Source organism: Trifolium pratense, linkage group LG2, assembly GCF_020283565.1.
Source record: "Trifolium pratense cultivar HEN17-A07 linkage group LG2, ARS_RC_1.1, whole genome shotgun sequence".
Classification (NCBI taxonomy): Eukaryota; Viridiplantae; Streptophyta; class Magnoliopsida; order Fabales; family Fabaceae; genus Trifolium; species Trifolium pratense.
In genome coordinates this window covers 14,687,132-14,710,958 of record NC_060060.1, presented here as the reverse complement: position 1 = coordinate 14,710,958, position 23,827 = coordinate 14,687,132, and the positions used below count along the sequence as shown (strand labels likewise).

Sequence of the window (23,827 nt, the reverse complement as noted above, 5' to 3'; positions counted from 1 at the left end):
TTTTCTCCCATATTTTTGGCCATAAATGAATTAAATGCTTTATATGATTTTTCATTTTTTTTTGTTGCATTATTACAAAAGGAATTGTTTTTGAAGTACTATATATAGCAAGCAATTATATAGTCATTATTTTTGTTGACCGAAAATCATAAATTTACTCTAATAATTATTTTTGTACCAATTTCGTCAAAAAAAAATTATTTTTGTACCAAAGCAATTGTTTTTAAATTTTTTTTTATGAAAGGAAGATTGCCAACTGCATATAATAATTAGGTATAATTGTCAGCTGGATATAATAATTTTTATGGTCTTCAAATTCAATTAAAAAAATATTTATGACAAACAATTCTACTGTTCATTACTTTTAAATAAATAATATTAAAATCGGCCCATTTTGCTTCTCAAATGTGAAATTTTTTCACACGGGGACATGAGATAAAATACTCCTGAAGAAAACAAATGTCTAAAGAAGAGAGATGACGATTAAGAACAAGTATATTAACCGTTAGATTAGTTTTTGCATAATGACCTTTTTTTTATGAAAATAAAAGAACAAATATATGAACATGTGAGTTTGAAACGGGGAGTGGAGTATCACTCTCCATTATGCCATTTCTCCTTAAAATCTCCAAAATTTGGATCTTTTATCATATTTAAATAAACTATTACATTAAATATAAAATTAATTTTACAAATAATTAAAAAAATCACAATATTAAAATTTTAATAATCCATATTTTTCATGTGTGAAAAAAAATGATCTATATTTTTCATAGAACATTAACCCGGGCGATAGCACGGGTAAGTTATACTAGTTAATGTTTACAAGTTTCATTTTCTTCTACGTGGCAATCTATCAATTTAACAGATGACATTCTATTATTTATAAGTTTCTTATGTGTCAACCTATTAAAGACTATTGCTTTGTTTGTTCAGCCTCGTCGTTGCTTCTATTGGTAAGTTGTTTGTTTTCACGTTCGATTTCGTTGCTTTTGTTAAGAAACATGATATCCATGAGAGAAAAGGGAAAATAGTTCAAAAATGTATAATATTGATGAAGAAAAAATATTACAAAATGAGGAAGAGTGAGAGTAAAAGATTACATCAATTATCCTATATATAGGTATCAATAAACTACTTACTAATTCTCCTCATTACTACTCACTCTGTACCGCAATATATGTCGCTTTGACACTTTTACACATATTAAGAAAGGTAATTAATGTTGTATAGAAAAGAGAGATTATTAGTTGATTTACAAAATTGTCCATCATTTATTTTATGGAAAAACTAAATTGAACAATTGAAAGAAGAGAGAGTAATAAATACTTAAGTGTATAATAAGAAAAATAACATTAAATGATTTATTGGTAATATAAAACGATATATATTGTGGTACAAATTTTTTCTTCAAAATGATATATGTTGTGGTACGGAGGGAGGAGGGAGTAACTAACTATATCTTTAACACTTTTGTTTTGATTCATTTCTTCCATATTTCGTTTTCATTTTTCTCTGCCAACACTTCCGTTTTCTATCACTAACTTGTTCGTTCATTTTTCTCTGTTTCTAAAGCTTTGATTTTGCTCTCTGCTTCATTTTGATGATGCATCGTGAAGTTGTTTGAAAAACATAGAGTATGAAGATGTTCGAAACATAACAAACCTATAATTTAAGGATTTTTCTATCATGTGCAACTTTGCACATGTTAATAAATTCAAAATAGTAGGTTTGTATTGAAATTTGTGAATTTCATTAAATAGTTACCATTTTTGGTTACTTTAACATGCGCAATATTGCACATGTTAAACAAACCCATAATTTAAATATGCGGGTAATTGAAATATTGATTTATTTTTTTAATTGTATTTTCAAATCACGAAACAATCAACCAAATCGAATCAAACCGGTTAATTTGGTTCGATCCTACTTTAAAAAAATATTGAAAATCAAACCAATGTAGATTTTATCAGTTCAAACCTTTTTTTGACCAAAAACCAATGCAAACTGAACCGTTACACCCCTAAATTTAAGTGTTCCAAATATAAAAATAGTTACTATTTTTCAATTAGTTGATCAGCATGCTAAACAAATTTGCATATATAGTGAAATGGAATGAGTATGCATGACATCATGTTTAGTGCAAATGCTAACTAAAGATTATGCAATATCCAATCACTTCTTTCCTTTGCATTATCTTTTGTGTGGAAGGTAGTAAATACAAACTGGTCCTTGATGGCAATTTCACTGTCTAATTACTTTTTTTCTTTCTGTTATTGGTGATCTCGAACATGTTGATCCTAACTTCTGAAGGAATGAATAAACTCACCAGTCAAACTTAGATCTCTGAATTCTTCATGTTAAGTTGTAACTTGAAAAATCAAAACAATGGCTTAAAATATTACAATTTTAATCGTTGGGATCTCACTGTGCTGGAATGTGGACCTGATCCAACAATTAGGACAGCTGCTGCAATTTTTTGTTGTCTTTCGTACTGAGTTTTCTAGCTAAACAAAATGACATTAGATTTAACCATCTGTTCAGTTTAGTTTCAAAATATCAAATGGCACACCACAATGTTATGAAGGACCGAAGAAGAGAAGGACCAAGGTAGCCACTAAATTACAACCAAATTAAAATCGGCAAACCAAGAGAAGAAAACCAAAGCATGGATAGCAACACCGAAAACCAGAAGCACAATAAAATTTGAAAAATCAGTGCAGATAAATCACAAAACTGATGTGGCACCTAGATGACAACCCCCCGCCACATGGGCAGACTTAACTTATCCGGCCTTGATGAGCTGGTACTCTGTCTGCCACATAATTGCAAACTTAACCCCAGTGTTGACAACGAAGACTAATTTCAGACAGTTTGAATTTTGCAGGGACTAAATGCAGAAAGTAACATTTACACAGTAAAACATATTAATCCTAAAATAAAATTCTCATTTTGACCAAGTTCATTACAATTGTACTTAATACAGGATGAGTACAGGTATGAATAAACATTAACACATACAGTCTTTCACAGAAGGTCAAAAAAGTAATCCAAACCTTGACCAATTTCCCATATCGAGATGCCACATCCCCATGAACGGGCTTCCTCTAACCGCAAGGAAATTGACTTTAAAGTTGGAAAGAATACCGCATGCTTGATATCCTTGTCATCAGGGTAAAAGAAAACATGCTCCCCACTGTTCTTATCCCACTGCAGAGCAGGTCTGTGCTTCTCTAAAAGTGCCAGGTAATCTCTCCCAATAATAGCTCCGCCACCTGAATCTGCACTTTCAAATTTCATCAATATATAACACATAAAAATGCTGTCATATAATAAACCATAGAAAAATCTAAGGGAGTTCTTCAGAATTACCTCTTGAAAGGGAGAAATCATTTCCATAGAAGTTGATGCCAAGAAATATCTTGGGGGCAATGTTTTGAGCTCTATTGGCAGATGCACCAAGAAGAATCTGTAGAATAATTTGAATCCATTTCAAAGGTGCATTTGGACCAGGGTTATGAGGATTAGAGAAGTCATATGTCATTAACGAGAATCCATCAACAACTTCACTTAAAGTTTCAAGATCTTTTGGACCAAAGTCATGTGCTTGCAGCTTCTCAGAAGACGGTGGACCAATAACATAGACCAACTGCAACTTCTGTCCACGAATTTTTTCGGAGCTTACAGAATGCAGTGCATCTCCAAGCTGTTTTACAAACTGCAAAGCCTGCACTTGTGAAAGAAGAAAGACCATATCAACTGCTATAGTGTGCAAATACAAAATGGAAAAATTTGTCTAACAGGAAACGTGATGAAATAATTTTCAATTTGCGTTTCCCATGTATAAATTACATAACAGAATTGTTTACAGGTGAAGCTGAAGATGAGAAAATTGTAATAGTATTCTTCAAATTGCAATGGTAAGTGTTCTATATTTTACACAGGAACGGAATCACCTCCAACATATCACTCAGATATCCTCAAACATAAAAAATAAACAATTGTGATATAATCATTTAATGACTGTCTAGACCTTGTAAACTCAAAAACCAACAGAATGAAGAAAACATATTAGTCATAAATAAAGAAGAGAAGAAATACTCACCAAATTCCGCATGCTTGGATCATGCAAGACACCATAAGCTGCCCACCTTGACCAAGATTCTAAGACAATACCATCATATCCCATTTCCCTACAGAAGAAGCACATTCACACAAAAAGCAAACCATATCACAACAGAGCCAATTATCAAGGAAGAGCTTTATATAGAATATGAATATTTGCCGCCAAAAACAAATTCTGATTTCCATGCAATACACAGGTAATGGGTTCTTTAAAGTGGAAGAACTTCTCTACTATATGGCATTTAGCTGGGTAATTGAAGTATTAATACACCACAAACCATGGTTAGGTAAAATGAATAATGGGAAAAGATAAAAAGAATTATTGGCAAAAAACATTTGGGTTTTAAGAAGGATAAGTCATTCAAGTGGCTAAATAAGTCAGTCAGTGGTTGCTTAATATTATTAACCGCTTGTAATCAACTCATCATCATTATCCAATTGAACAGTTAGTTGACTAGTTCATAACTAGAAGCATTTTCACCAATGATTCATTTTCAGTAATTTTCACATAAAAAATTCCCCCCTTAGAATTACATCATGATGCGTTTTTGCAGTATGCCATTGCAGATGACACCAAGAAACTACCCATAAGAAATAGCTCTCTTCCCATAAAATAAAACCATTGCCTTAAAGGTGTATCATAAAATAAGCAGACGCTTACTTGCATTCTGTCACTATAAGGTCAATGGCTTTGTTCCTTTGTTTCTTCTTTCTCAGCAGTTCTTCTGGTGATGCTTCCAGAACAACTCTAGGCAAGATCTACATGTAAAAGAAAAACTAATTTAAGGTTCACTAAAGCGAGATCTAAAGAAAAGCATAACATTCTTAGCTAGGACAATATAATTAAACAAATGCTAGGTCTGACATGTTAATGATATAAAAAAAGGTCAGCCATGGGGAAGGCAACATTCTTAGCTAGTCCAAGGCCCAAAACAGATTGATCTAGATGTTTCTAAGGGTTAAAACAGGCAACAAAATTAAGAATAATTTACGTCATAAACTCCCCCACATCCCTGTTCCACAGCTCACGAGTGAGCACGAATGCTTAAACAGTTACAGACTTACAGCTAAAAGATATATAATTTAATTTAATTTAAGTTGCTACTATATTAGAAGAAAAAATATACATCCCCGATATGTCATAGCTATTCTGTCTCTTCTTTTTCTTTCTTCTATTAATTATGAAATTGCTTTATATTACATCTCTAACAATCGATTGTCACTCCTATTAGCAAGCCCCATACAGAACTCCCCAATTTAGTTATACTTTCTGTTTTACAGATTAAAAATTAAGAATGTCATCAAGTACATAGCATAGCTTTCACAATTAATGTGTAAAGAGTAAAAACTTTGTGGACAAGGTATTTTAACTTGTCATTGACGAAATGAAAATAAGTTTAGAAGTTATTCATTGTACCAAAGCTTCTCCTGTCTTTTTAAGCTCTGAGATCCATCCTCTGTCAGCATTATGTCTCCCCTCTAGAACTAAGCTAGTCTGTTGGCTGGCAATAGCAACTGATGAAGCAAAGCCATAAAAGCCACATAATAAAAACTAGCTAGATAGCAACCCCCAGGATTTATCAATGTGCATACACTAGAATTTCAATATAGTGCATAAATTACTTTAACATATCAGAATAGAACTAACACTTAAGGCCATGATGCCAATTCATATGAAACCTGGATATCCTATTCCTAAAAGGTAGGCATCCCAGGTCATGCGGTATCACAAAAAAGAAGGCTAAATACCAAGTAAAACTTCAGAAACTACAATCTAAATATACTATAAATTTCTGGATCCTTACAAAATACATTTAAAAGCTCTGAAGAAATGAACGAGGAGGGTTAGGAATGTGATATATTTCAATTGTGCCCCCATCCCTCTTTCATGAATTAGTCACTTAGGAATGATGTACATACCTCTTTAAATCATACCAGACAGGTGATAAATGTGTAAACTTAGAGTTGAACCTTTTAGCCATATCATAACCTCGAGAATTCCTGCCACAATTAACATTTTCGAAGATGCATGAGTTGTGCATATGAAGCTATATATTTAACAGGAGGATTTGGCACATAAAAAAGGAATAACATATAATAAAATTGAAATTTCTCTATGAAGTACAAACATAAAGCAATAGAACAATGAAGATGTTAGGAGTAAGGATACGAATCACAGTGTAGAAAATGTAGATGACATGAAGTAATTTGTACCAAAATTGGAAAAACACGAATCATTAACTTACTAGTTAACACCACAACAAAACTGTTCTATTGTTCAAAAGTCTCAACTCTCTTTATTTATCCCACTCACCCCTTACATACTATTCAAAGTACTATTAAAATTATTTTCTTTAAAAGATTTTTGAGTCGGTTTACGTTCATGTATTAACTTAGGAGCGAACTATTACACAATCATGTGTTCAAATAAATTTCGAAAATCCGAGTCCCCCAGCATTACAGACTTACAGTTGCCACTAGCACAAACTCATTCAACAAAGCCAGCTGTAAAAAATTTCTTATAAGTTAATAAACGTTTTAGTCAATTTACGCTCAAGTACAAAATTAAGAGTAAATTATCATATACTACAAATTGTGTTATTTCATTCATATTATCAAAATTTCAGGCATAACCTACTCTAACAAAAATAATAAAAACATTCAGAAGAATCCGAGTTCGATTGGAGGAACAATTATTAGTCAGACCAGGCCGAACTAAAGCATTGCATTTAGTAGAAAGTATTGCATATCAATAAATTACCACTAGATTCATGCTTCAAAAATCATACCAGGGAGTAATGTAGCCAAGCACAGGATAACTATAATGTCGCTTAGATATATTTTCTGATACCTTCATATTCTCCTAATTCATTCAAAATTTACAAAATCAGTAACAATAATCAAAACTTATAAATCCACAATTACACTGTAAACCATCAATTTCAGAGCGTAGTTATGGTGATGCTTACGGTGAGTATGTCTTGGTAATTGGTATCGGTTGTGACAAGGCCTCGTTGATATACATACGATTCATTTTGTTGCGAAGGAGAAGATTGTGTCAACCAGTATGTGATGATGGCGATCAGTGATGATACGATGAAGAAAGCAATTACTTTGATGGCACCGGAAGATGAAGCTGAGTGAGTGAGTTTTGGTTGTCGTGAAGATGGTTTGATTTGGTTTTCACGGCGACCGGAAGTTGGTGGTGGCCGGTGAAGATCTCGCTTCTTCGCCATTTCGCGGCGATAGTTTGTTTTTCGGTTTTGCAGTGGCTGAAACGACGACGTATTGCTTCCTCAGATTAAATTAGTCACCGGGTAATTATTATTATTATTATTTTTTTTTATAAGTAGATTCAATTTATTTATTTTTTGATAAAGATTCATTTTATTGTGATATTATATAAATTTTTAATGAAAAAAGAAATGGAAAAGTTAGGAATATAATTAATAATCAAAATCTAGCCATTAGACAACTCGACAAAAAAATAAATAAATAATTAATAATCAAAATTACAGAAAATAGTTATAAAAAAAAGGTGTTTGAAAATATATAGATTATTTTCCAGTAAATTCTTCAAAATAATTGAAAAAAAACATAATTTGTATTTAGATTCGAGGGTCGGTTCTGACATTAAGTGGTCCCAAACTCTCTCTCGATTGTAGTTACGGGGATCGAACTGTGATCTTCCCTATCAAGTTCAGCACCAATCACCACTAGATCAACTAACAATTGATAGTAAATTAAATAGCAATTTTAGTCACTATAATATAAATTACCTATATTTATGATTTTATTGTAACAAGTAATTGTTCTATGTTTTCACCTCAACACTTAAATTTTTTAGATTATCTGTAATTCAAGATTCTCTCAATATCATTCACACATATGATCTTTTCATTCAAGGTAGATGAGATGATTAAGGAAAAGCTCCTAGACATTCACACATGTATAATTTAAAATGATGTCAACATTTTTGCCTTGTGACTCAAGCAACTAGAATATAATCAAAGGAGAGCCACTGATTTTGAAAATAGAAATATTCTTAAAAATGCAACTAGAATATAATCAGATTGAACATACATGGTGTATCCATAGTTTCACATAACATAGTTTTTCCACAGTATGAAAGAAGATATTCGAATTCAAAGCATATACATACATTTTTCTCAATATTTGGTAAGAGAGTATATATTTTATATATCTCAAAATCTGAATATTTTTTTTTTCTCAATATTTGATATGTCTCATTGCACAAATGCCAATTTCTTGAAACTTTCAGTAGACAACACTTTGAATATGACCAAAAATGCATTGTTCTGCAAGCATCATTTCACGTGCAAAATGTTTGAATTGATTACTGAATGGTTTTCTCATTATTGTCTAAGTTAACTCCGACATATTGTTGTTGAATTCTACTAGTATCTGGTTCCTAAACCAAACATAGAATCTTTTTTGGTTGGTTACTTTTGACCAATGTCTTGTTTGGTATCAACAAGATTAACTGAATGGTGAATACTAGTTCATATCTTCATCATGCCATGATGCGGATTTGTAACAAACAAGGAACTGTGTCCACTGTGCATTAAGTTCTAAGTCATGGAATGTTCCAAAAAATTATATGATATACCCTCTAATTAACAAATTTACTGATTTTCATTTTTCAGTGATAGCCATCATGTATCTTGTATTCTTGTTCAACGAATATAGTTCAATTTCAATCAGAACAGTTGTAAAATGATCATTAGTGTCGTTTTAATAAATAATGATTTTTCACGGAAGTTGAAGTGAGCTCTGATGGAGATGATTCAGGGACTATGGAAACTGTTAAGAAGTCCAACATCAGTTGTGAGATGACCCGAATATATGTTTATAAAGTAGAGACAATCCTCACTTTACAAGCCGGTTTTGTAGGGTTGAGTTAGGCCTAACTCCAAATTCTAAGATGATATCAAAGTCTCCTCCACGATTTGTTGGACCGCCTGCTACCAGGTTTCTGATCGGGCCATCCACCATTTAAATCTGTGCCCCAAACCCAATAGCGCTGATCACAAGGGGGTGTGTTAAGAAGTCTCAAATCGATTGAAAACCATTGCATTTTTCGGTGATGGTCTATTCGAGACTATGACGATACCATAAGCTCAACCCGATTTCAAAGTGGATCTTAGAAAATCTGGCCCACCTAGGAGTGGAGCAAGTTGGGCCACACTTTTGGACTATACAAGAAACTACTTCCTTAACTTTGTTGATTTATTAAACCATCATGAAATCTTCAATCATTGAATGAAACAACTCTTTGTAACCACCATAACTTTTTTTGTTGTTTATGACTAAATACCTAACATTAGTGAAAATGACCAATGTCAATTGTGATAATAATTATGTTCCTTTGTATATGGAAGCACTCTTAAAGTGACTTTTATCATATCATATAATCATCATACACTTCTTAATTTCTCCATTTCTCACACAACACATGGTTAAACCATATGTTACATTATTTTACTTTTTTTAAACTTAGCTAATAATTGATTGACAAGTCCATTTCTAGATCTTATCCCTTGAACTCAACTTGTTTAAAAAGTTACTGTGTTTTTTGCATAAACATACTTAGTACTTTCATAAGTTCAACTTCAAAGTGATTTATAATTAGAGTGGATAATGCATTATGCTGAAGTTGAGTGTGACACGGATCTTTTAGGTGTCACATGAAATATGATGTCATCCACTTACTTTCAAAGGACAATTATTTTAGTCTAACTCATAATTGTGTGCATTAACTAATCTTAATCTTCATAATTATTTGATTATCTGATTTCAATTCACGCCGTTATCTAGATAGTATATCATTGCATAATGAATATTACTTGATTGGCTCACTTTTAATGCTATGCTAATGCTTCTGAGCTTTTCTAAAGAGTTTTGAATTTTGAGCAAAACTGTTTCATAGTTTTCACACCTTGTTATAGGCCACTTGCACATTTTGAAATATTATTATGATGGTTGTGAATTCGATTAAATCACACCAATAATAATCTTGATGTGTGGAGCAAATACGATTAAGCAATCAAAATAAGCGAATGATAATAATAATCACAAATAATGATAAACGGCGAGAAAGAAAAGGACACAATAAATTGTTTACCCAGTTCAGTCAATGTGACCTACTCTGGGGGAGAGAGCAGCTCTTCGTTCCACTATCAAACTTTGTTCCTTGATTACAATGAGATTCTCAAAAGAGTTACAAGAAAATAGAGTTATCCTATTTCTACCCTTTTCCCAAATCTCTTCCCGTGACCAAGAGATTTCAATGAAAGTGTTTCCCAAGGTGATAGAATGATTACCCAACCCTAGAGTCTTCACAAGATGTTTCTCTTATAACCCTAGTTTGTATGTTGGCCTCAGAAACCCTAAAAACTTGTTTTGAAAAACAGAAAACGTGACCCTTTAAATACCCTGCAGCGATTTTCGCCCGAGGCGCCATTTTTTCCGCCTGGGGCGAAAATTTCCGCCTGAGGCACCAAAACTTTCGCCTGGGGCGACAAAACAGAGAGCCCCCCTTTTTCCTGCTTCAAATTTCGCCCGGGGCACAGGTTTTTTCGCCCGGGGCGAAAAACAGCAGACTAGTGTTTTTTTTCTTCACGTTTTCAAGGCAATTTGCAACAAATCACCACCTTGCCTTTAAAACGATGGTGATGCCAACTTCCCATCAACCACCGTGCTGCTCTCTCCAACCTCCGTCTACTCTTCAACGAAGTTAATTAAGTCCAAGCAATGCTTGAACTTAGTTCTAGGTAACGATTTGGTGAACATGTCAGCTGGATTTTCCTCTGATGCAATTTTCTGTACCATGATCTCTTTTGTTTCAATCATGTCTCTTACAAAGTGCAACCGGATGTCAATGTGCTTTATCCTTTCATGATACACCTGGTGATTTGCCAAATGAATGGCACTCTGACTGTCACAATGTATCTTCACACACCCTTGACTAATCCCCATTTCTCCAATCATACCCTTCAACCATATGGCTTCCTTGACCCCTTCAACAAGAGCTATGTATTCTGCTTGAGTTGTTGACAAGGCTACAACAGATTGTTGATTGGTCTTCCACGTTACCGTTGTACCTAGGGATGACAATGGGTAGGGTATGGGTAGGGTACTATAGTACCCATCCCCATACCCGCAGTTTGAAAAAATACCCGTACCCATCCCCATACCCGCGTGGGTAACAACCTTTGCCCCCGTCCCCATACCCTATGGGTACCTAAGTACCCATACCCGTACCCGTTACCCGCATTTTTGCTAAAAATAAATCAATCGATTATAAAATATCATATCGTTTTAATATAATTAATTTTTTTTTAAAGATTTTAATGTCGACTCATGAAAATTATAAACAAAAACTTTACAAATCTCATGTTAAAGTTCATTTATTTGTTAACATATTCACAATGTGTTTGTATTATATTATATATAAACATTTTTATTAAAAATGTGTAATAATTTAATAGTTATTGTATTTTTTAAAATTGATATACATATCTTACTATGTAAAAATATATATAAAATAAATATATATACATTATGTGGGTATGGGGCGGGGTGGGTACTAAGGTACCCGTACCCGCACCCATACCCGTTCATTTTTGCGGGTAATTACCCATACCCGTGCCCGTACCCAAAATGCGGGTTTTTACCCTACCCGTTATGGGTAATTTTTGCGGGTGCCTACTGGGTATGGGTCATATTGCCATCCCTAGCTGTACCGAACAATGTAAACACAAAAGCCGATAAGGATTTTCTAGTGTCTATATTACCTGCATAGTCCGCATCCACATATCCCTCCAAAGCATCTCTTCCTGGATCAGTTCTTGTGTACTTCAGACCACCCTTCAAAGAACCATTCAAATACCTCAGAACCCACTTCAAAGCTTGCCAATGAACTTGGCCCGGATTTGCCATAAACTGACTTACCACACTTATTGCATATGATAAATCAGGCCTACTACAAACCATGCCATACATGATGCTTCCAACCCCACTTGCATAGGGAGTACTCTCCATCTTCTTTCTCTCATCCTCGGATTGAGGACACTGTTTTATCGACAACTTTGAATGGTGACCAAGTGATGTATTCACTACCTTAGAATCTGTCATTCTAAACCGCTCCACCACTTTCTTCAAATAATCATGCTGAGATAAGAACAACTCACCTTTACTCCGGTCTCTCAAGATATCCATACCAAGTATCCTCTTCGCATTTCCAAGATCCTTCATCTCAAATTCACCATTTAATTTCTCCTTGAGCTTTTGAATCTCATGCTTGTCAGAACTTGCCATAAGAATATCATATACATAAAGAAGGAGGTAGAGAATGACTTTCTCATTCCTCTTCATCATGTACACACAACTGTCATAGTTGCTTCTCACAAATCCAGTCTTCAATAAGAAATCATCAAACTGACGATACCACTGCCTCAGACTCTGCTTCAACCCATACAAAGATTTCTTCAACAGACATACTTTAGAATTGTCTTCCATAAAACCTTCAGGTTGTTGCATGTAGATAGTTTCTTCTAACTCTCCATGTAAGAATGCGGTCTTCACATCCATCTGTTCTAACTCAAGATCATACATGTTGACAATAGCCATAAGTACCCTTATAGAACAATGTTTCACCACCGGTGAGAAGATTTCATTGTAATCAATCCCCTCTACCTGAGTAAAACCCTTTGCTACAAGTCTCGCCTTATACCTTGGTGCTTCGACCCCTGGTAGACCTTCTTTCCTTTTGAACACCCACTTGCTACCAACTACCCTTTTATTTTTAGGTAATGGCACAAGCTTCCAAGTCTGGTTTTTCTCCAATGAAAGCATTTCCTCATTCATTGCCTTCAGCCAGTCTTTACTATATATGCTTTCTCATGCTTCCCTGAAGTTCTTTGGTTCAGAGTCTTGCACTTCTTCAGCTGCATTCAAAGCATAACAAATAAGGTCAGCATAACCGAGTCTATTAGGTGGTTTAATAACTCTCCTTTCCCTATCTCTTGCAAGCTGATAGTCAGGAACAGTTGTTTCATCACTTCCACTCTCATCAGGTACTTGAGTCTCATCCTCCTTTTCCCTCTCATCAATGAAAGGCTCCACCTCAAACTGAATTCTCTCCATCCCCGTTTCTGGTCTTTTCTCCAGGTCTTTGCACTTCATCCCCATCCGAGTCTCATCAAAAGTGACATCCCTGCTTATGATAAACTTTGATCCTCCAGACTCCATCTTCCACAGCTTGTAACCTTTCACACACTCGGGATAACCAATGAAAACACACTTCACAGCTCTAGCATCAAGCTTATCTTGCCTGACATGTGCAAATGCTAAAGCTCCAAAGACTTTCAAGTTAGAGTAGTCTGCCGGCTTGCCACTCCAAACCTCCATAGGTGTCTTTAGATCAATTTCTGTTGATGGACATCTGTTGATCAAATATGCAGAAGTGTTAACTGCCTCTCCCCAGAAACTTTTGGGTAATCCAGCTCCCAACAGCATACATCTCACGCGCTCCAGCAAGGTCCTGTTCATCCTTTCAGCCAGACCATTCTGCTGCAGTGTGTATGCAACGGTTCTATGCCTCTTTATACCTAGTTTCCTGCAAAACTCATTAAATTGCTCTGAAACAAACTCCAGGCCATTGTCAGTTCTCAACACTTTCAGTTTAGTTCCTGTTTGATTTTCTATTAAGGTATGCCATTCCTTAAATTTTTCAAAGGTGTCACTTTTGTTCTTTATTATGTGAACCCATACCCTTCTAGAATAATCATCAATCATAGTAAGAAAATATGAACCTCCCCCATGAGTGGAAACAGACGCTGGACCCCAAAGGTCCGAGTGAACATACTCAAATGGTCTACTAGAATTATGCACTCCCACCCCAAACTTCACCTTGTGTTGTTTGCCTAATGTGCAGTTATCACAAAATTCTAGTTTGTTCAATTTTTCTTGTCCTAGCAAACCTTGTTTAGCTAGTTCAACTAAACCCCTCTCACTGACATGCCCTAACCTCAAATGCCATAGTTTGGTTATATCTGCAGCCTCTACACTAGTTACTAATGCATTAGAAATAACAGTGGAACCTTCTAAAATATAAAGACCATTAATTTTAGACCCTTTAGCAATTACTAATGCACCATTTGAAATTCTCATTACCCCACGTTCAGTTCTAGTACAATACCCTAGACTATCAAACATGCTTATGGAAATCAAATTTCTCTTAAGTTCGGGAATATACCTCACATTCTTCAAAAGGAAATCACGGTCATCAAACATTTTGAGACGGATAGTACCCATACCTTGAACCTTGCACGCCTTATTGTTACCGAGACAAACAACTCCACCTTCTTTAAATTCCAAGGTTTCAAAGTACTCCTTTCTTGGACAGATGTGATATGAGCACCCTGAGTCCATGACCCAGCTTTTCTCAGGTTCCCAACTTGTAACTGTTAGTGCTCCTGCACTCTCATAACCTTCCTCCTCACTAGCGGCAATTTGAACTGACGAACTACCACCACCCCTTCTCTCGGGACAGTCCTTCTTGAAGTGACCTGGTTCATGACAATGGTAACATTTGAACTTGCCACCACCATCACCCTTTGCCCTAGACTTGGACCTGTGTTTCTTCCCTTTTCCTCTCCCTTTGTTTTCACTTCTCCCCCTTGCAATATTCAAGCCTTCTCCACTATCATCAATTTTCATATCTCTGAGTTTAGTCAACTCCTTAGTTCTCATGGCCGATTGGACTTCATCCAAGGTGATAGTGCCTTCTTTGCCATATAGCAATGCATCCTTGAGATTGTCAAGAGACTTGGGAAAAGCACACAACAGGTGAAACGCTTTGTCCTCATCTTCCAGATTCACATCAATGTTCGCCAAATCGTCAATAATTTTATTGAACTCCGATAGTTGTTCCATTACCGACTTATTCTCCACCATACGAAAGAAAAACAACCGTTCTTTCAAACACTGCTTATGTGCCAAAGACTTCGTCATATACAACGCATCAAGCTTGGTCCACATAGCCACAACTGTTTTTTCTTTCGCTACTTCTCTCAACACCTTATCCCCAAGGCACAAAATAATCGCACTCAGTGCTTTATTATTCATCTCGGTCTTTTCTGCTGGTGTCAAAGTAGCAGGCATGTGTGCCTCTCCTAGAAGCGCTTCATCACACTTTTGTTGAGTTAATATTGCCCTCATCTTCACCTTCCACAACCCAAAGTCGTTACTCCCGGTGAACTTCTCGGTGTCCCACTTAGAACCCATGATACTTAATTCGTTTGATCCTTTGCCCCACGGTGGGCGCCAATTGTTGTGAATTCGATTAAATCACACCAATAATAATCTTGATGTGTGGAGAAAATACGATTAAGCAATCAAAATAAGCGAACGACAATAATAATCACAAATAATGATAAACGGCGAGAAAGAAAAGGACACAATAAATTGTTTACCCAGTTCAGTCAATGTGACCTACTCTGGGGAGAGAGCATCTCTTCGTTCCACTATCAAACTTTGTTCCTTGATTACAATAAGATTCTCAAAAGAGTTACAAGAAAATAGAGTTATCCTATTTCTACCCTTTTCCCAAATCTCTTCCCGTGACCAAGAGATTTCAATGAAAGTGTTTCCCAATGTGATAGAATGATTACCCAACCCTAGAGTCTTCACAAGATGTTTCTCTTATAACCCTAGTTTGTATGTTGGCCTCAGAAACCCTAAAAACTTGTTTTGAAAAACAGAAAACGTGACCCTTTAAATACCCTGCATCGATTTTCGCCAGAGGCGCCATTGTTTCTGCCTGGGGCGAAAATTTCCGCCTGAGGCACCAAAACTTTCGCCTGGGGCGACAAAACAGAGAGCCCCCCTTTTTCCTGCTTCAAATTTCGCCCGGGGCACAGGTTTTTTCGCCCGGGGCGAAAAACAGCAGACTAGTGTTTTTTTTCTTCACGTTTTCAAGGCAATTTGCAACAATGATAAATGTGGTGGGTATGGCTCGTAGTTTAGTGATAAGCGAGTTGGTCACTCGAGTAGGGCCAGAGCGATGGCAGCTGTAATATTGTATTTAAACACAAGTTGTACTCGGTAAATTTTAAGTTTGAATAGTAGAAAGAAGTCGGTCGGAAGTAGACACAATTGGTCGAATTTTGTGATCAAATATCGTGTATTCTCTGTTTACGTTTTTAGCATCTTTTTACTTTTCATCCGGATAGCTGTTCTAATATGTGGTTTTAAAGGCCTCAAAATAATCCACTTATGGGACAGAGGGTACTCAGGTTGCTATCTTGGACTTCTTGTGCAAACTAGAAAGCATGATGTTATTTTTCTTGCTTCTTATCATGCAGCATGTACCTTATATTCAGGCAGTTGATTTTTATGCAAAATAGAATTTGGAATTATTTAGTATTCACAAAATTTAATTACTATGCACAGATAGTCTAAAACGACACGACGTCAAATCATATATCACGTTGTAAATATTTAAACAACTATTATATGACATAATATTACAACGATGTCTGGGTCGTCACTCGTCAGTGCATAGTTATTAAACTCTTCTTTAAAACTGTTTATAAAATTAAATATTATACATCCAACTCAGTCATAGAGAGTTCATAATAAAAGTTTCATTCAAATAGTTCCATCAAAAGTCTAATATTCTACTTCTAAGTACTAACTAGTATTATTCCTCATATTGATCAATTAGTACAAAAACTCTGCAAATTCTTATGCTATATGTATATGAGCTTATCCTTAATTGCCACAGTTTAGATTTACCTAACTCTATGAAGTGCAAAATAAGCTACTAATCTATAACCAACCAACATCAAAGCCATGATGGAAACATCAATCCACATATTATTCAATCCCATTGATTTAATTGGAGGAAAGTCCATAACCTTGCATAACTCTCCCTTTGAGCATTGATAATAGTCATTTTCACTGTATTGAACACCAAGTAGAAGCTTGTAACAGTAGTAGCTATAGCTTAAGTACTTAAGCCAAACTATAAAAGGTGGAATCTGTTGTATATAGTAACCTCCAGCAATGAGAAAAACAAGTGTTGTAACAGAAGCTAGTGTAGTTGCTTGTTTAATCTCCATCAAAATAGCACCAAATGCTAATCCTAGACTTTGAGAGACTACAACACTGTAAAGAACAACAAGAAGTGAAAGAATGAAAGTTACAAGATCAGGTTTGAGTCCTCCCATCCAATATAGTATGATGACAAATGCTGTTGGAAGTGCTAGCTCTAGTGGCAAGTCTCCTATTGTTCTTGCTAGAAAGTAGGAAGAAAGACGGTACATTCCAGAGGATCGTTCCTTTATAAGCATTCTTCTTTCTTGAGGAAATGTGAAAACTGCATTGTAGAGAGGGTAGAATCCCCAAAACACAGCAAAGAAAAATAGCAAAGCCGTCTGCATTACAAATAAACAAACCTCGTATTAGTCCATATGTTCTAGCGCAAGTGATTGGTGCGCAGTGTGTGTGAGTGTTGTAAACTCTGGAGTACTAAGTTCATAACTTTTTGAGTTGGTTTATGTTGTTCTAGCGCTAATAATTGGTGCGGAGTGTGTAAGTGTTGTAAACTTCAGGGCACCGAATCCATAAATTTTTTATGAATTAGAAAATATGAAGAAATAATTTCTTACCCTATCTTCAAGATGTGATTCTGGTGTATGCCACCACAAGAGTCCAGCTAGAAAAGCTACACTTATGACTTGGAATATTCTAAGCCTATTGAAGGCTTCATGTCTTCTTTCCCTCACCCCCCTTTGTAATAATACAGTGAACTGATACCACCAGGTTGTACACCATTGTTCTGGTTTCATTTGATTCCCTACATTAATGTAACAATAAAAACTTAAAACTAATAAGTTATAACCAAAAGGGTAATCTTTTCCTTTTGATAGAACATGAACACTTACTTGTGCAAGCATCTTTTGTGATGTTGTTGTAGTTGTTTACTTCCATGCTAGAAACTTCAGCTTTTAGCCTTGGAGCTATGTTCTTGCCATATGCAGAAATGAGAGATTCTCTCACAATCTTCCTCTCATGTTCCAAAGCCTCACTTTGTTCAGTTACATGCTTAGAGTCTGGAGCAATCCCTGCAATTTTCATGACATTGTTAGTATTTCTTTCTTCAAAAGAGTAATCTACCAAATAATTCATTTGAGTAAAGTCCGCGAGGTATCAGTTCAGTGGTAAGAGTTTGACCTTGTAACCTCAAGTGACAAAAGTCAAATCAGGGATGGTTGTAAAATTATTATTAGTACTACTTCAATTAATAATAAAACGAGGTGATCGGATAAAAATGAAAAAGAATCAAAATAAAACAAATGATTAGTGATTAGTGATTATTACCATTGGCAAGATCAAGCAAGAGATCAGCTGGATTAACAGTCATGCTAGTTGAGAAACCAACAGATGAGAAATATTCTAGAGCAGTTGAAGCAGGACCATAATAGATAGGACACCCTTCAGATAGTAACACAACCTTATCAAACATATAGTAGAGTCTACTTGAAGGTTGATGAATTGTTGTGACAACAGTTCTACCACCACTAGCAAGTTTTTTGATTGTGTTCAAGATCCTTAAAGCTGTTGTAGAATCCAAACCAGAAGTAGGTTCATCAAGCAACAATAAACTTGGATTAATCAACATTTCTTGTCCTATACTCACTCTCCTTTTTTCACCACCTGATATACCTCTCAAAAGTGGTCCTCCAATCATACTATTCCTACAATTGATTAGTCCTAACTCAGTTATAACTCTCTCAACATGCTCAACTTTTTCATCTCTTGTTAAGGTTTGTGGAAGCCTTAAAAGTGCAGTGAAGACTAGAGTTTCGGTTACGGTTAAGTGAGGGTAAAGAACATCATCTTGAGCTACAAAACCTGTTCTTCTTTTTATTGAACCAGAAAAAGGTTGATTGTTGTATGTGGTTTTTCCGGTTAGTTTGCCGGCTAGACGGCCTCCAAGAGCTGTAAGGAGTGTGGTTTTTCCACTGCCTGATGGTCCTAACATAGCTAGTATTTCTCCTGGACACACCACACCTGTGATACCATTCAGTATAGTTTTTTCTTTTTGGTTTACTTTCACTTTGTATACCAAATCCTCAAACTGCATACCAAAACAGAACAGATACAAAAAAATTAGTAACAAAATGTGTGTTAATATAAGTATGTTATAAAAGAAAAAAGTACGTATCTGGTCCAAACTATGGAGTCTGGACCACATAATGTACTGTTTTGCGTATATTTTGTTACTGAAGGAATATTATATTTATATACACTAACGAACTAACTCTAGTTAATTACCTTCAAAGTTATGGGATACATAATGAGTTTTGGTAATGATTGTTCATTGTTTGAGCTATGAGGATCAGTCATATGAGGCGATCCTTCTTCCAAAGAGAGAGTACTATTGCAGTATTCAGGTTTTGGTGCTATGCAATTTTGTGGCATGGTTAAAGAAAAAGTGAGACTAGTGGTAAGTAACAGACAATAGTTGTGATATGAAGTGATGATTGAGAACTGAGAGAAGTTAAGAAGTTGCTTTTAACTTGACCCCTTAATGTGTTAGTGAAGAGAAGCACATAAATATATAGCCTCCTTTGGATGGTGGAATCCACCTTTTTTTTTTTTGTTAAATTATTCTAGCATAAGTTTTAAATAGTCGTCGCATTGGCATCGCAATATTTTTATATCACAAAGAATTTTCGTCGAATAAGTTTATATGATCCGAATTGCGACTGCATTGTGGTCGTAAAGACATAAAAATTCATGATGTCTTGACCATAATTGCAGCCACCGATATTTTTTAAACGGACAAAACTTACGTGCAGTATCATAGTTTAGTTGGTATTGGTGCTAAAAAAGAGTCAATAAAACTTAACTTTCTTTCATAACTGTGTTTAAAATGTTAGGTATAATTATACCAGCATTTATACCTTAAATTTCATCAGAACTTCGCAATTAAGTATGATTGAGCGAAAATAATAAACTGTGTTTACAATCTTTAATTTTCATGTTGTTTTTATAATGGAAATATCCAAGGTTATCAAAACCGGACCGAACCGGCCGGTCGGACCGGTCGGACCGTGAACCGGTCATGAAAGCGATTCGGTTTTGAGTAAAAAACGGATAGGAAACCGACCGGCAAAAAAAACGTGTGAACCGGGGTCGAACCGGGTTGAACCGGCGAACCGGCCGGCGGTTCAAGCGGTTTTGAAGATTTTTTTTTAAAAAAAAAAATAGGGCAAAACAACGTCGTTTTAATTTTATTTTTTTTTTTAAAAAATCTGAAACAAAATAACGACGTCGTAGGAATAGGAAATGTTTTTGTTTTTCATCTATTTTTCATTTGGTTTGAATTATAAATTTTATTTTATTTTGACTTGTGATATTTTATCTTTTTAATGTGTGAAATTATGAAATATTGAGCAATTATTCATATATATTTATTTATATATTAATTAAAATATATATTTAATTAAAAACGGTTCGACCCCGATTGAACCCGGTCCGACCAATTGAACCTTGAACCGGTGAGCTCGCCGGTTCGATGACCGGTCCGGTTCTGACAACCTTGGAAATATCACATAAGTTTAGTTCTTTTTTAAACTACAAGAACCATCAAGCTCACACTAATTAAAACTTTAGAAATTCATAATCATTGTTTACTATCACTTCTTTGTTTTTCAATGATTCAACATAATTTTATTTTATTTTTTTGTTTATTTCAGTTAATCATTAATTAATAGCACCACTCTTATCTCTTACAATATCTTTGTGGTTAAATATTTATGTATAATCGATCTAAAACTGTGACAGGTCATATATATAGAAACATTAAAATTGGCATGTTAGCAACATTTTATATTAAGCATAGCTATTTCGATCTAGGGAATAATCTCACATGAAAATTTAAAACTTCCTCTTTGGATTTGAAATAAATATTTTACACAAGCTTAGTGTGGTGTCGGTTCAAAATTCAAGCCAAAATCACTTAACCAACAAAATAAATAATCATAGAAATTCAGTTACACAACACAACAAATAAATGAATACAACATATAATTGATGAATCACGCTTGATTTTGGATGGTTTTTATTATAAGTAATAGAAACATGAATGTGTGCATGTAGTTGCAAAAACCAAAGAAAATGCTACTACTTCTTGTTAGTGCCAATCATAGTCTTTTGTACTACAAGCTCATGATTTATGAAGCAAGTGGGTCTCTTAATGCTTTGTGAAAATACGCTTTTAGATTTTGAGCTATCTATTGAAATGATTTGTTTATTTCACGTTTCCATTATATATTTTCTTTTTCAAGTTGTAATTTAAATAATGAATGCACACACTGTATAATTTGTATACAAAAATTCCGAGTTTGACACATCGATGCGTAAAAGGATACTTTTGTAATATACTTATACACAACATGAACACATTAAATACGCTACGTATACTTTTCTTAAGGCAAATGTTAACATGTGCACCTAAGGCACATGTTAAGAATACAAATATAGAAATATTTTCTTGAAACATGTGTATTATATCTTTTAAGCATTAAATTCGTTTATATATAATATTAAATGCAAAATGTTAACAGCACCCTTTTCTTAATATATATGTGAAACTGACAAAGCGTGCGGTTTATAAAATGTGGATAGTGGTTTTCATGTAAGTACAAACCTGCAATTTTTCACTTTGATAAAAGTCTGCAGAAATATTTGTTATACTAGGACGATCAAATTCAAACCTACAATTTTTCACTTCTCAACGCGTATGTATTTGAATTGTCACTAGCTAATATAGAATCCCAAAAAAAAAAGTGGATAGAGGTAGTATATATTGTTATGATGATATCTAATTTCTCTCAAGGAAAAATATTTTGTTAATGGAATTTAACTATTAATATAAATATCTAAGGGTGAAAATACAAAGGTTTATATTGAAATTTCCTTTGATTTTTCTTCATATGTCTAACCTAGGAAAGAGCATAACCAAAAGTACATTAATACAGTTAATGGCATCTCTATGCAAACACTTTTATTTCATTTTTAGTACTTCTCACCCTTTGAAACATTTTTATCATTATTACATATTGAAAGGAAGAGAGAAGAAATATATCTTTGAGGATTCTGACATCAATGGTTGGTTGTCATTTTTCACAACAACTTATAAATATAAAAAAGGAACTAAATATCTTTTTTAGATATGAATGGATGAGAAATTTGGTTGTTTTCATTTAAATTTTTTCATAGATACATTATTTTTGGTACATTAATTTGAGGACATTGACATAATTTTGTCTCCCCCATGTGCTTGTTGTTAGTTATGGTCAAGTGTGAGTAAAAGAACCCTCCAAAATGAATTCAAAAGTGTGTTATATTATATTCTCTTTACTCTCTACATGTGGTAGCCATCCATATTCAAGAAGAGGAAGAAGAAAATAGTCAATTTTCATGGTTTATGTCACACGTATGCTTCTGAGTAATACTGTAATTTAGACGGTAGTATTTAAATACAAGTTGTACATTATAAATTGTAAGCTTGAAATAACAGAGAGAAATTGCGGTTGGAGACCAAAACATCGTATTTATTGTTTATAATATTTTGTATCTTTATTCTTTTGAATCAAAATTGCGTTTGTAAAAGCTTTATTTTTAATTTCTTTTCAGTCTAACACTTGTAATGTGCATGATGTAAGAAGTTCATAAAGTTTATGCCTCAAAGGTGAAAAGTGAAAACTTTGCATTCCCTTCAAGTATAAGCAGCAAAAAGGATGATTAATAGGAAAAAAGGTACTTAATTTACTAAAGGTGATTTGTTAGAACTTTGCCTGTGGACCCAATGCTAAGAGAGTGAGAACTACCTTGTATTAACTATTAATCAAGCTTTTTTGATGAATTAATCAAGCTTAAAAGTTGCAATATTGTCTAAAAATTCTTGGTTTTTTTATACGTGTTTCAAACAGCACCGGACACTGACACAATATCACATATATAATTACATTCAATCACATTTATTTTTTTAAATTATTATCGATGTTTACATGTGATATTGATGTCCATATTTGTGGCTTCAAAATTTTTTTTGGACTTGTGTTTCTTCATGGTTTTGTACTCAATTTTGAGTTTCACATTTCACAATATAGATTTACTTTTATTTTATAGTTTGAGCTTATACTTCTTCTTGAGTTTTAGAAGTTATAGATTTTTTCCTTTCCTTTTTTGTTTTTTTGATAATAAAAGTTATAGATTTTTTCCCTTTTCTCTTTAACAACTTTAAGATAATTTGAACTAACCTTCTCTTAAAACTTGGATAGAATAATAGTATTGTCATTTACTACTCTAATATACACTCCAAATTTGAGATTGAATTGAGTGCAGTTTAATTGTACGCAATCAACACATCTGTATTGTTCGATCTTTATGCATAGAAATAAGATTTTAAGCTAAGATATTAAATCTAAACCATATAATTTTGATGAGACGATCTAAATGTATTTGACTGCACACATTCTAGGTCCAACAAATTCATATTAACCTTATTATTTTCTTTGTTTTTGTTCAATATGAGACATCTTATTCTTCATCATGATTAGTCATCAAACTTTTCCGTACTAATTATTTTTTTAATCTAAGT

The 23,827-nt window shown here is 34.3% G+C and overlaps 2 protein-coding genes across 2 annotated transcripts; both read right to left on the bottom strand.

Annotated features, from left to right (window-relative positions):
* Positions 1-2,654: 2,654 nt before the first annotated feature.
* Positions 2,655-7,442, bottom strand: LOC123907467 (chitinase domain-containing protein 1). The gene is made up of 8 exons (XM_045957767.1): positions 7,095-7,442; positions 6,915-6,988; positions 6,046-6,126; positions 5,543-5,627; positions 4,787-4,884; positions 4,106-4,193; positions 3,373-3,727; positions 2,655-3,281 (listed from the first exon to the last, which is right to left on the bottom strand). Exons 1-8 carry the CDS (start codon positions 7,359-7,361, stop codon positions 3,028-3,030), a joined length of 1,302 nt encoding a protein of 433 aa, XP_045813723.1. The 5' UTR covers positions 7,362-7,442; the 3' UTR covers positions 2,655-3,027.
* Positions 7,443-16,705: 9,263 nt separating this feature from the next.
* On the bottom strand, positions 16,706-19,921 carry LOC123907466 (ABC transporter G family member 14). Its single transcript, XM_045957766.1, has 5 exons — positions 19,492-19,921; positions 18,535-19,294; positions 18,099-18,278; positions 17,823-18,010; positions 16,706-17,588 (listed from the first exon to the last, which is right to left on the bottom strand). The coding sequence occupies exons 1-5, from the start codon at positions 19,636-19,638 to the stop codon at positions 16,944-16,946; spliced, it is 1,920 nt and encodes a 639-aa protein (XP_045813722.1). The 5' UTR covers positions 19,639-19,921; the 3' UTR covers positions 16,706-16,943.
* Positions 19,922-23,827: the final 3,906 nt, after the last annotated feature.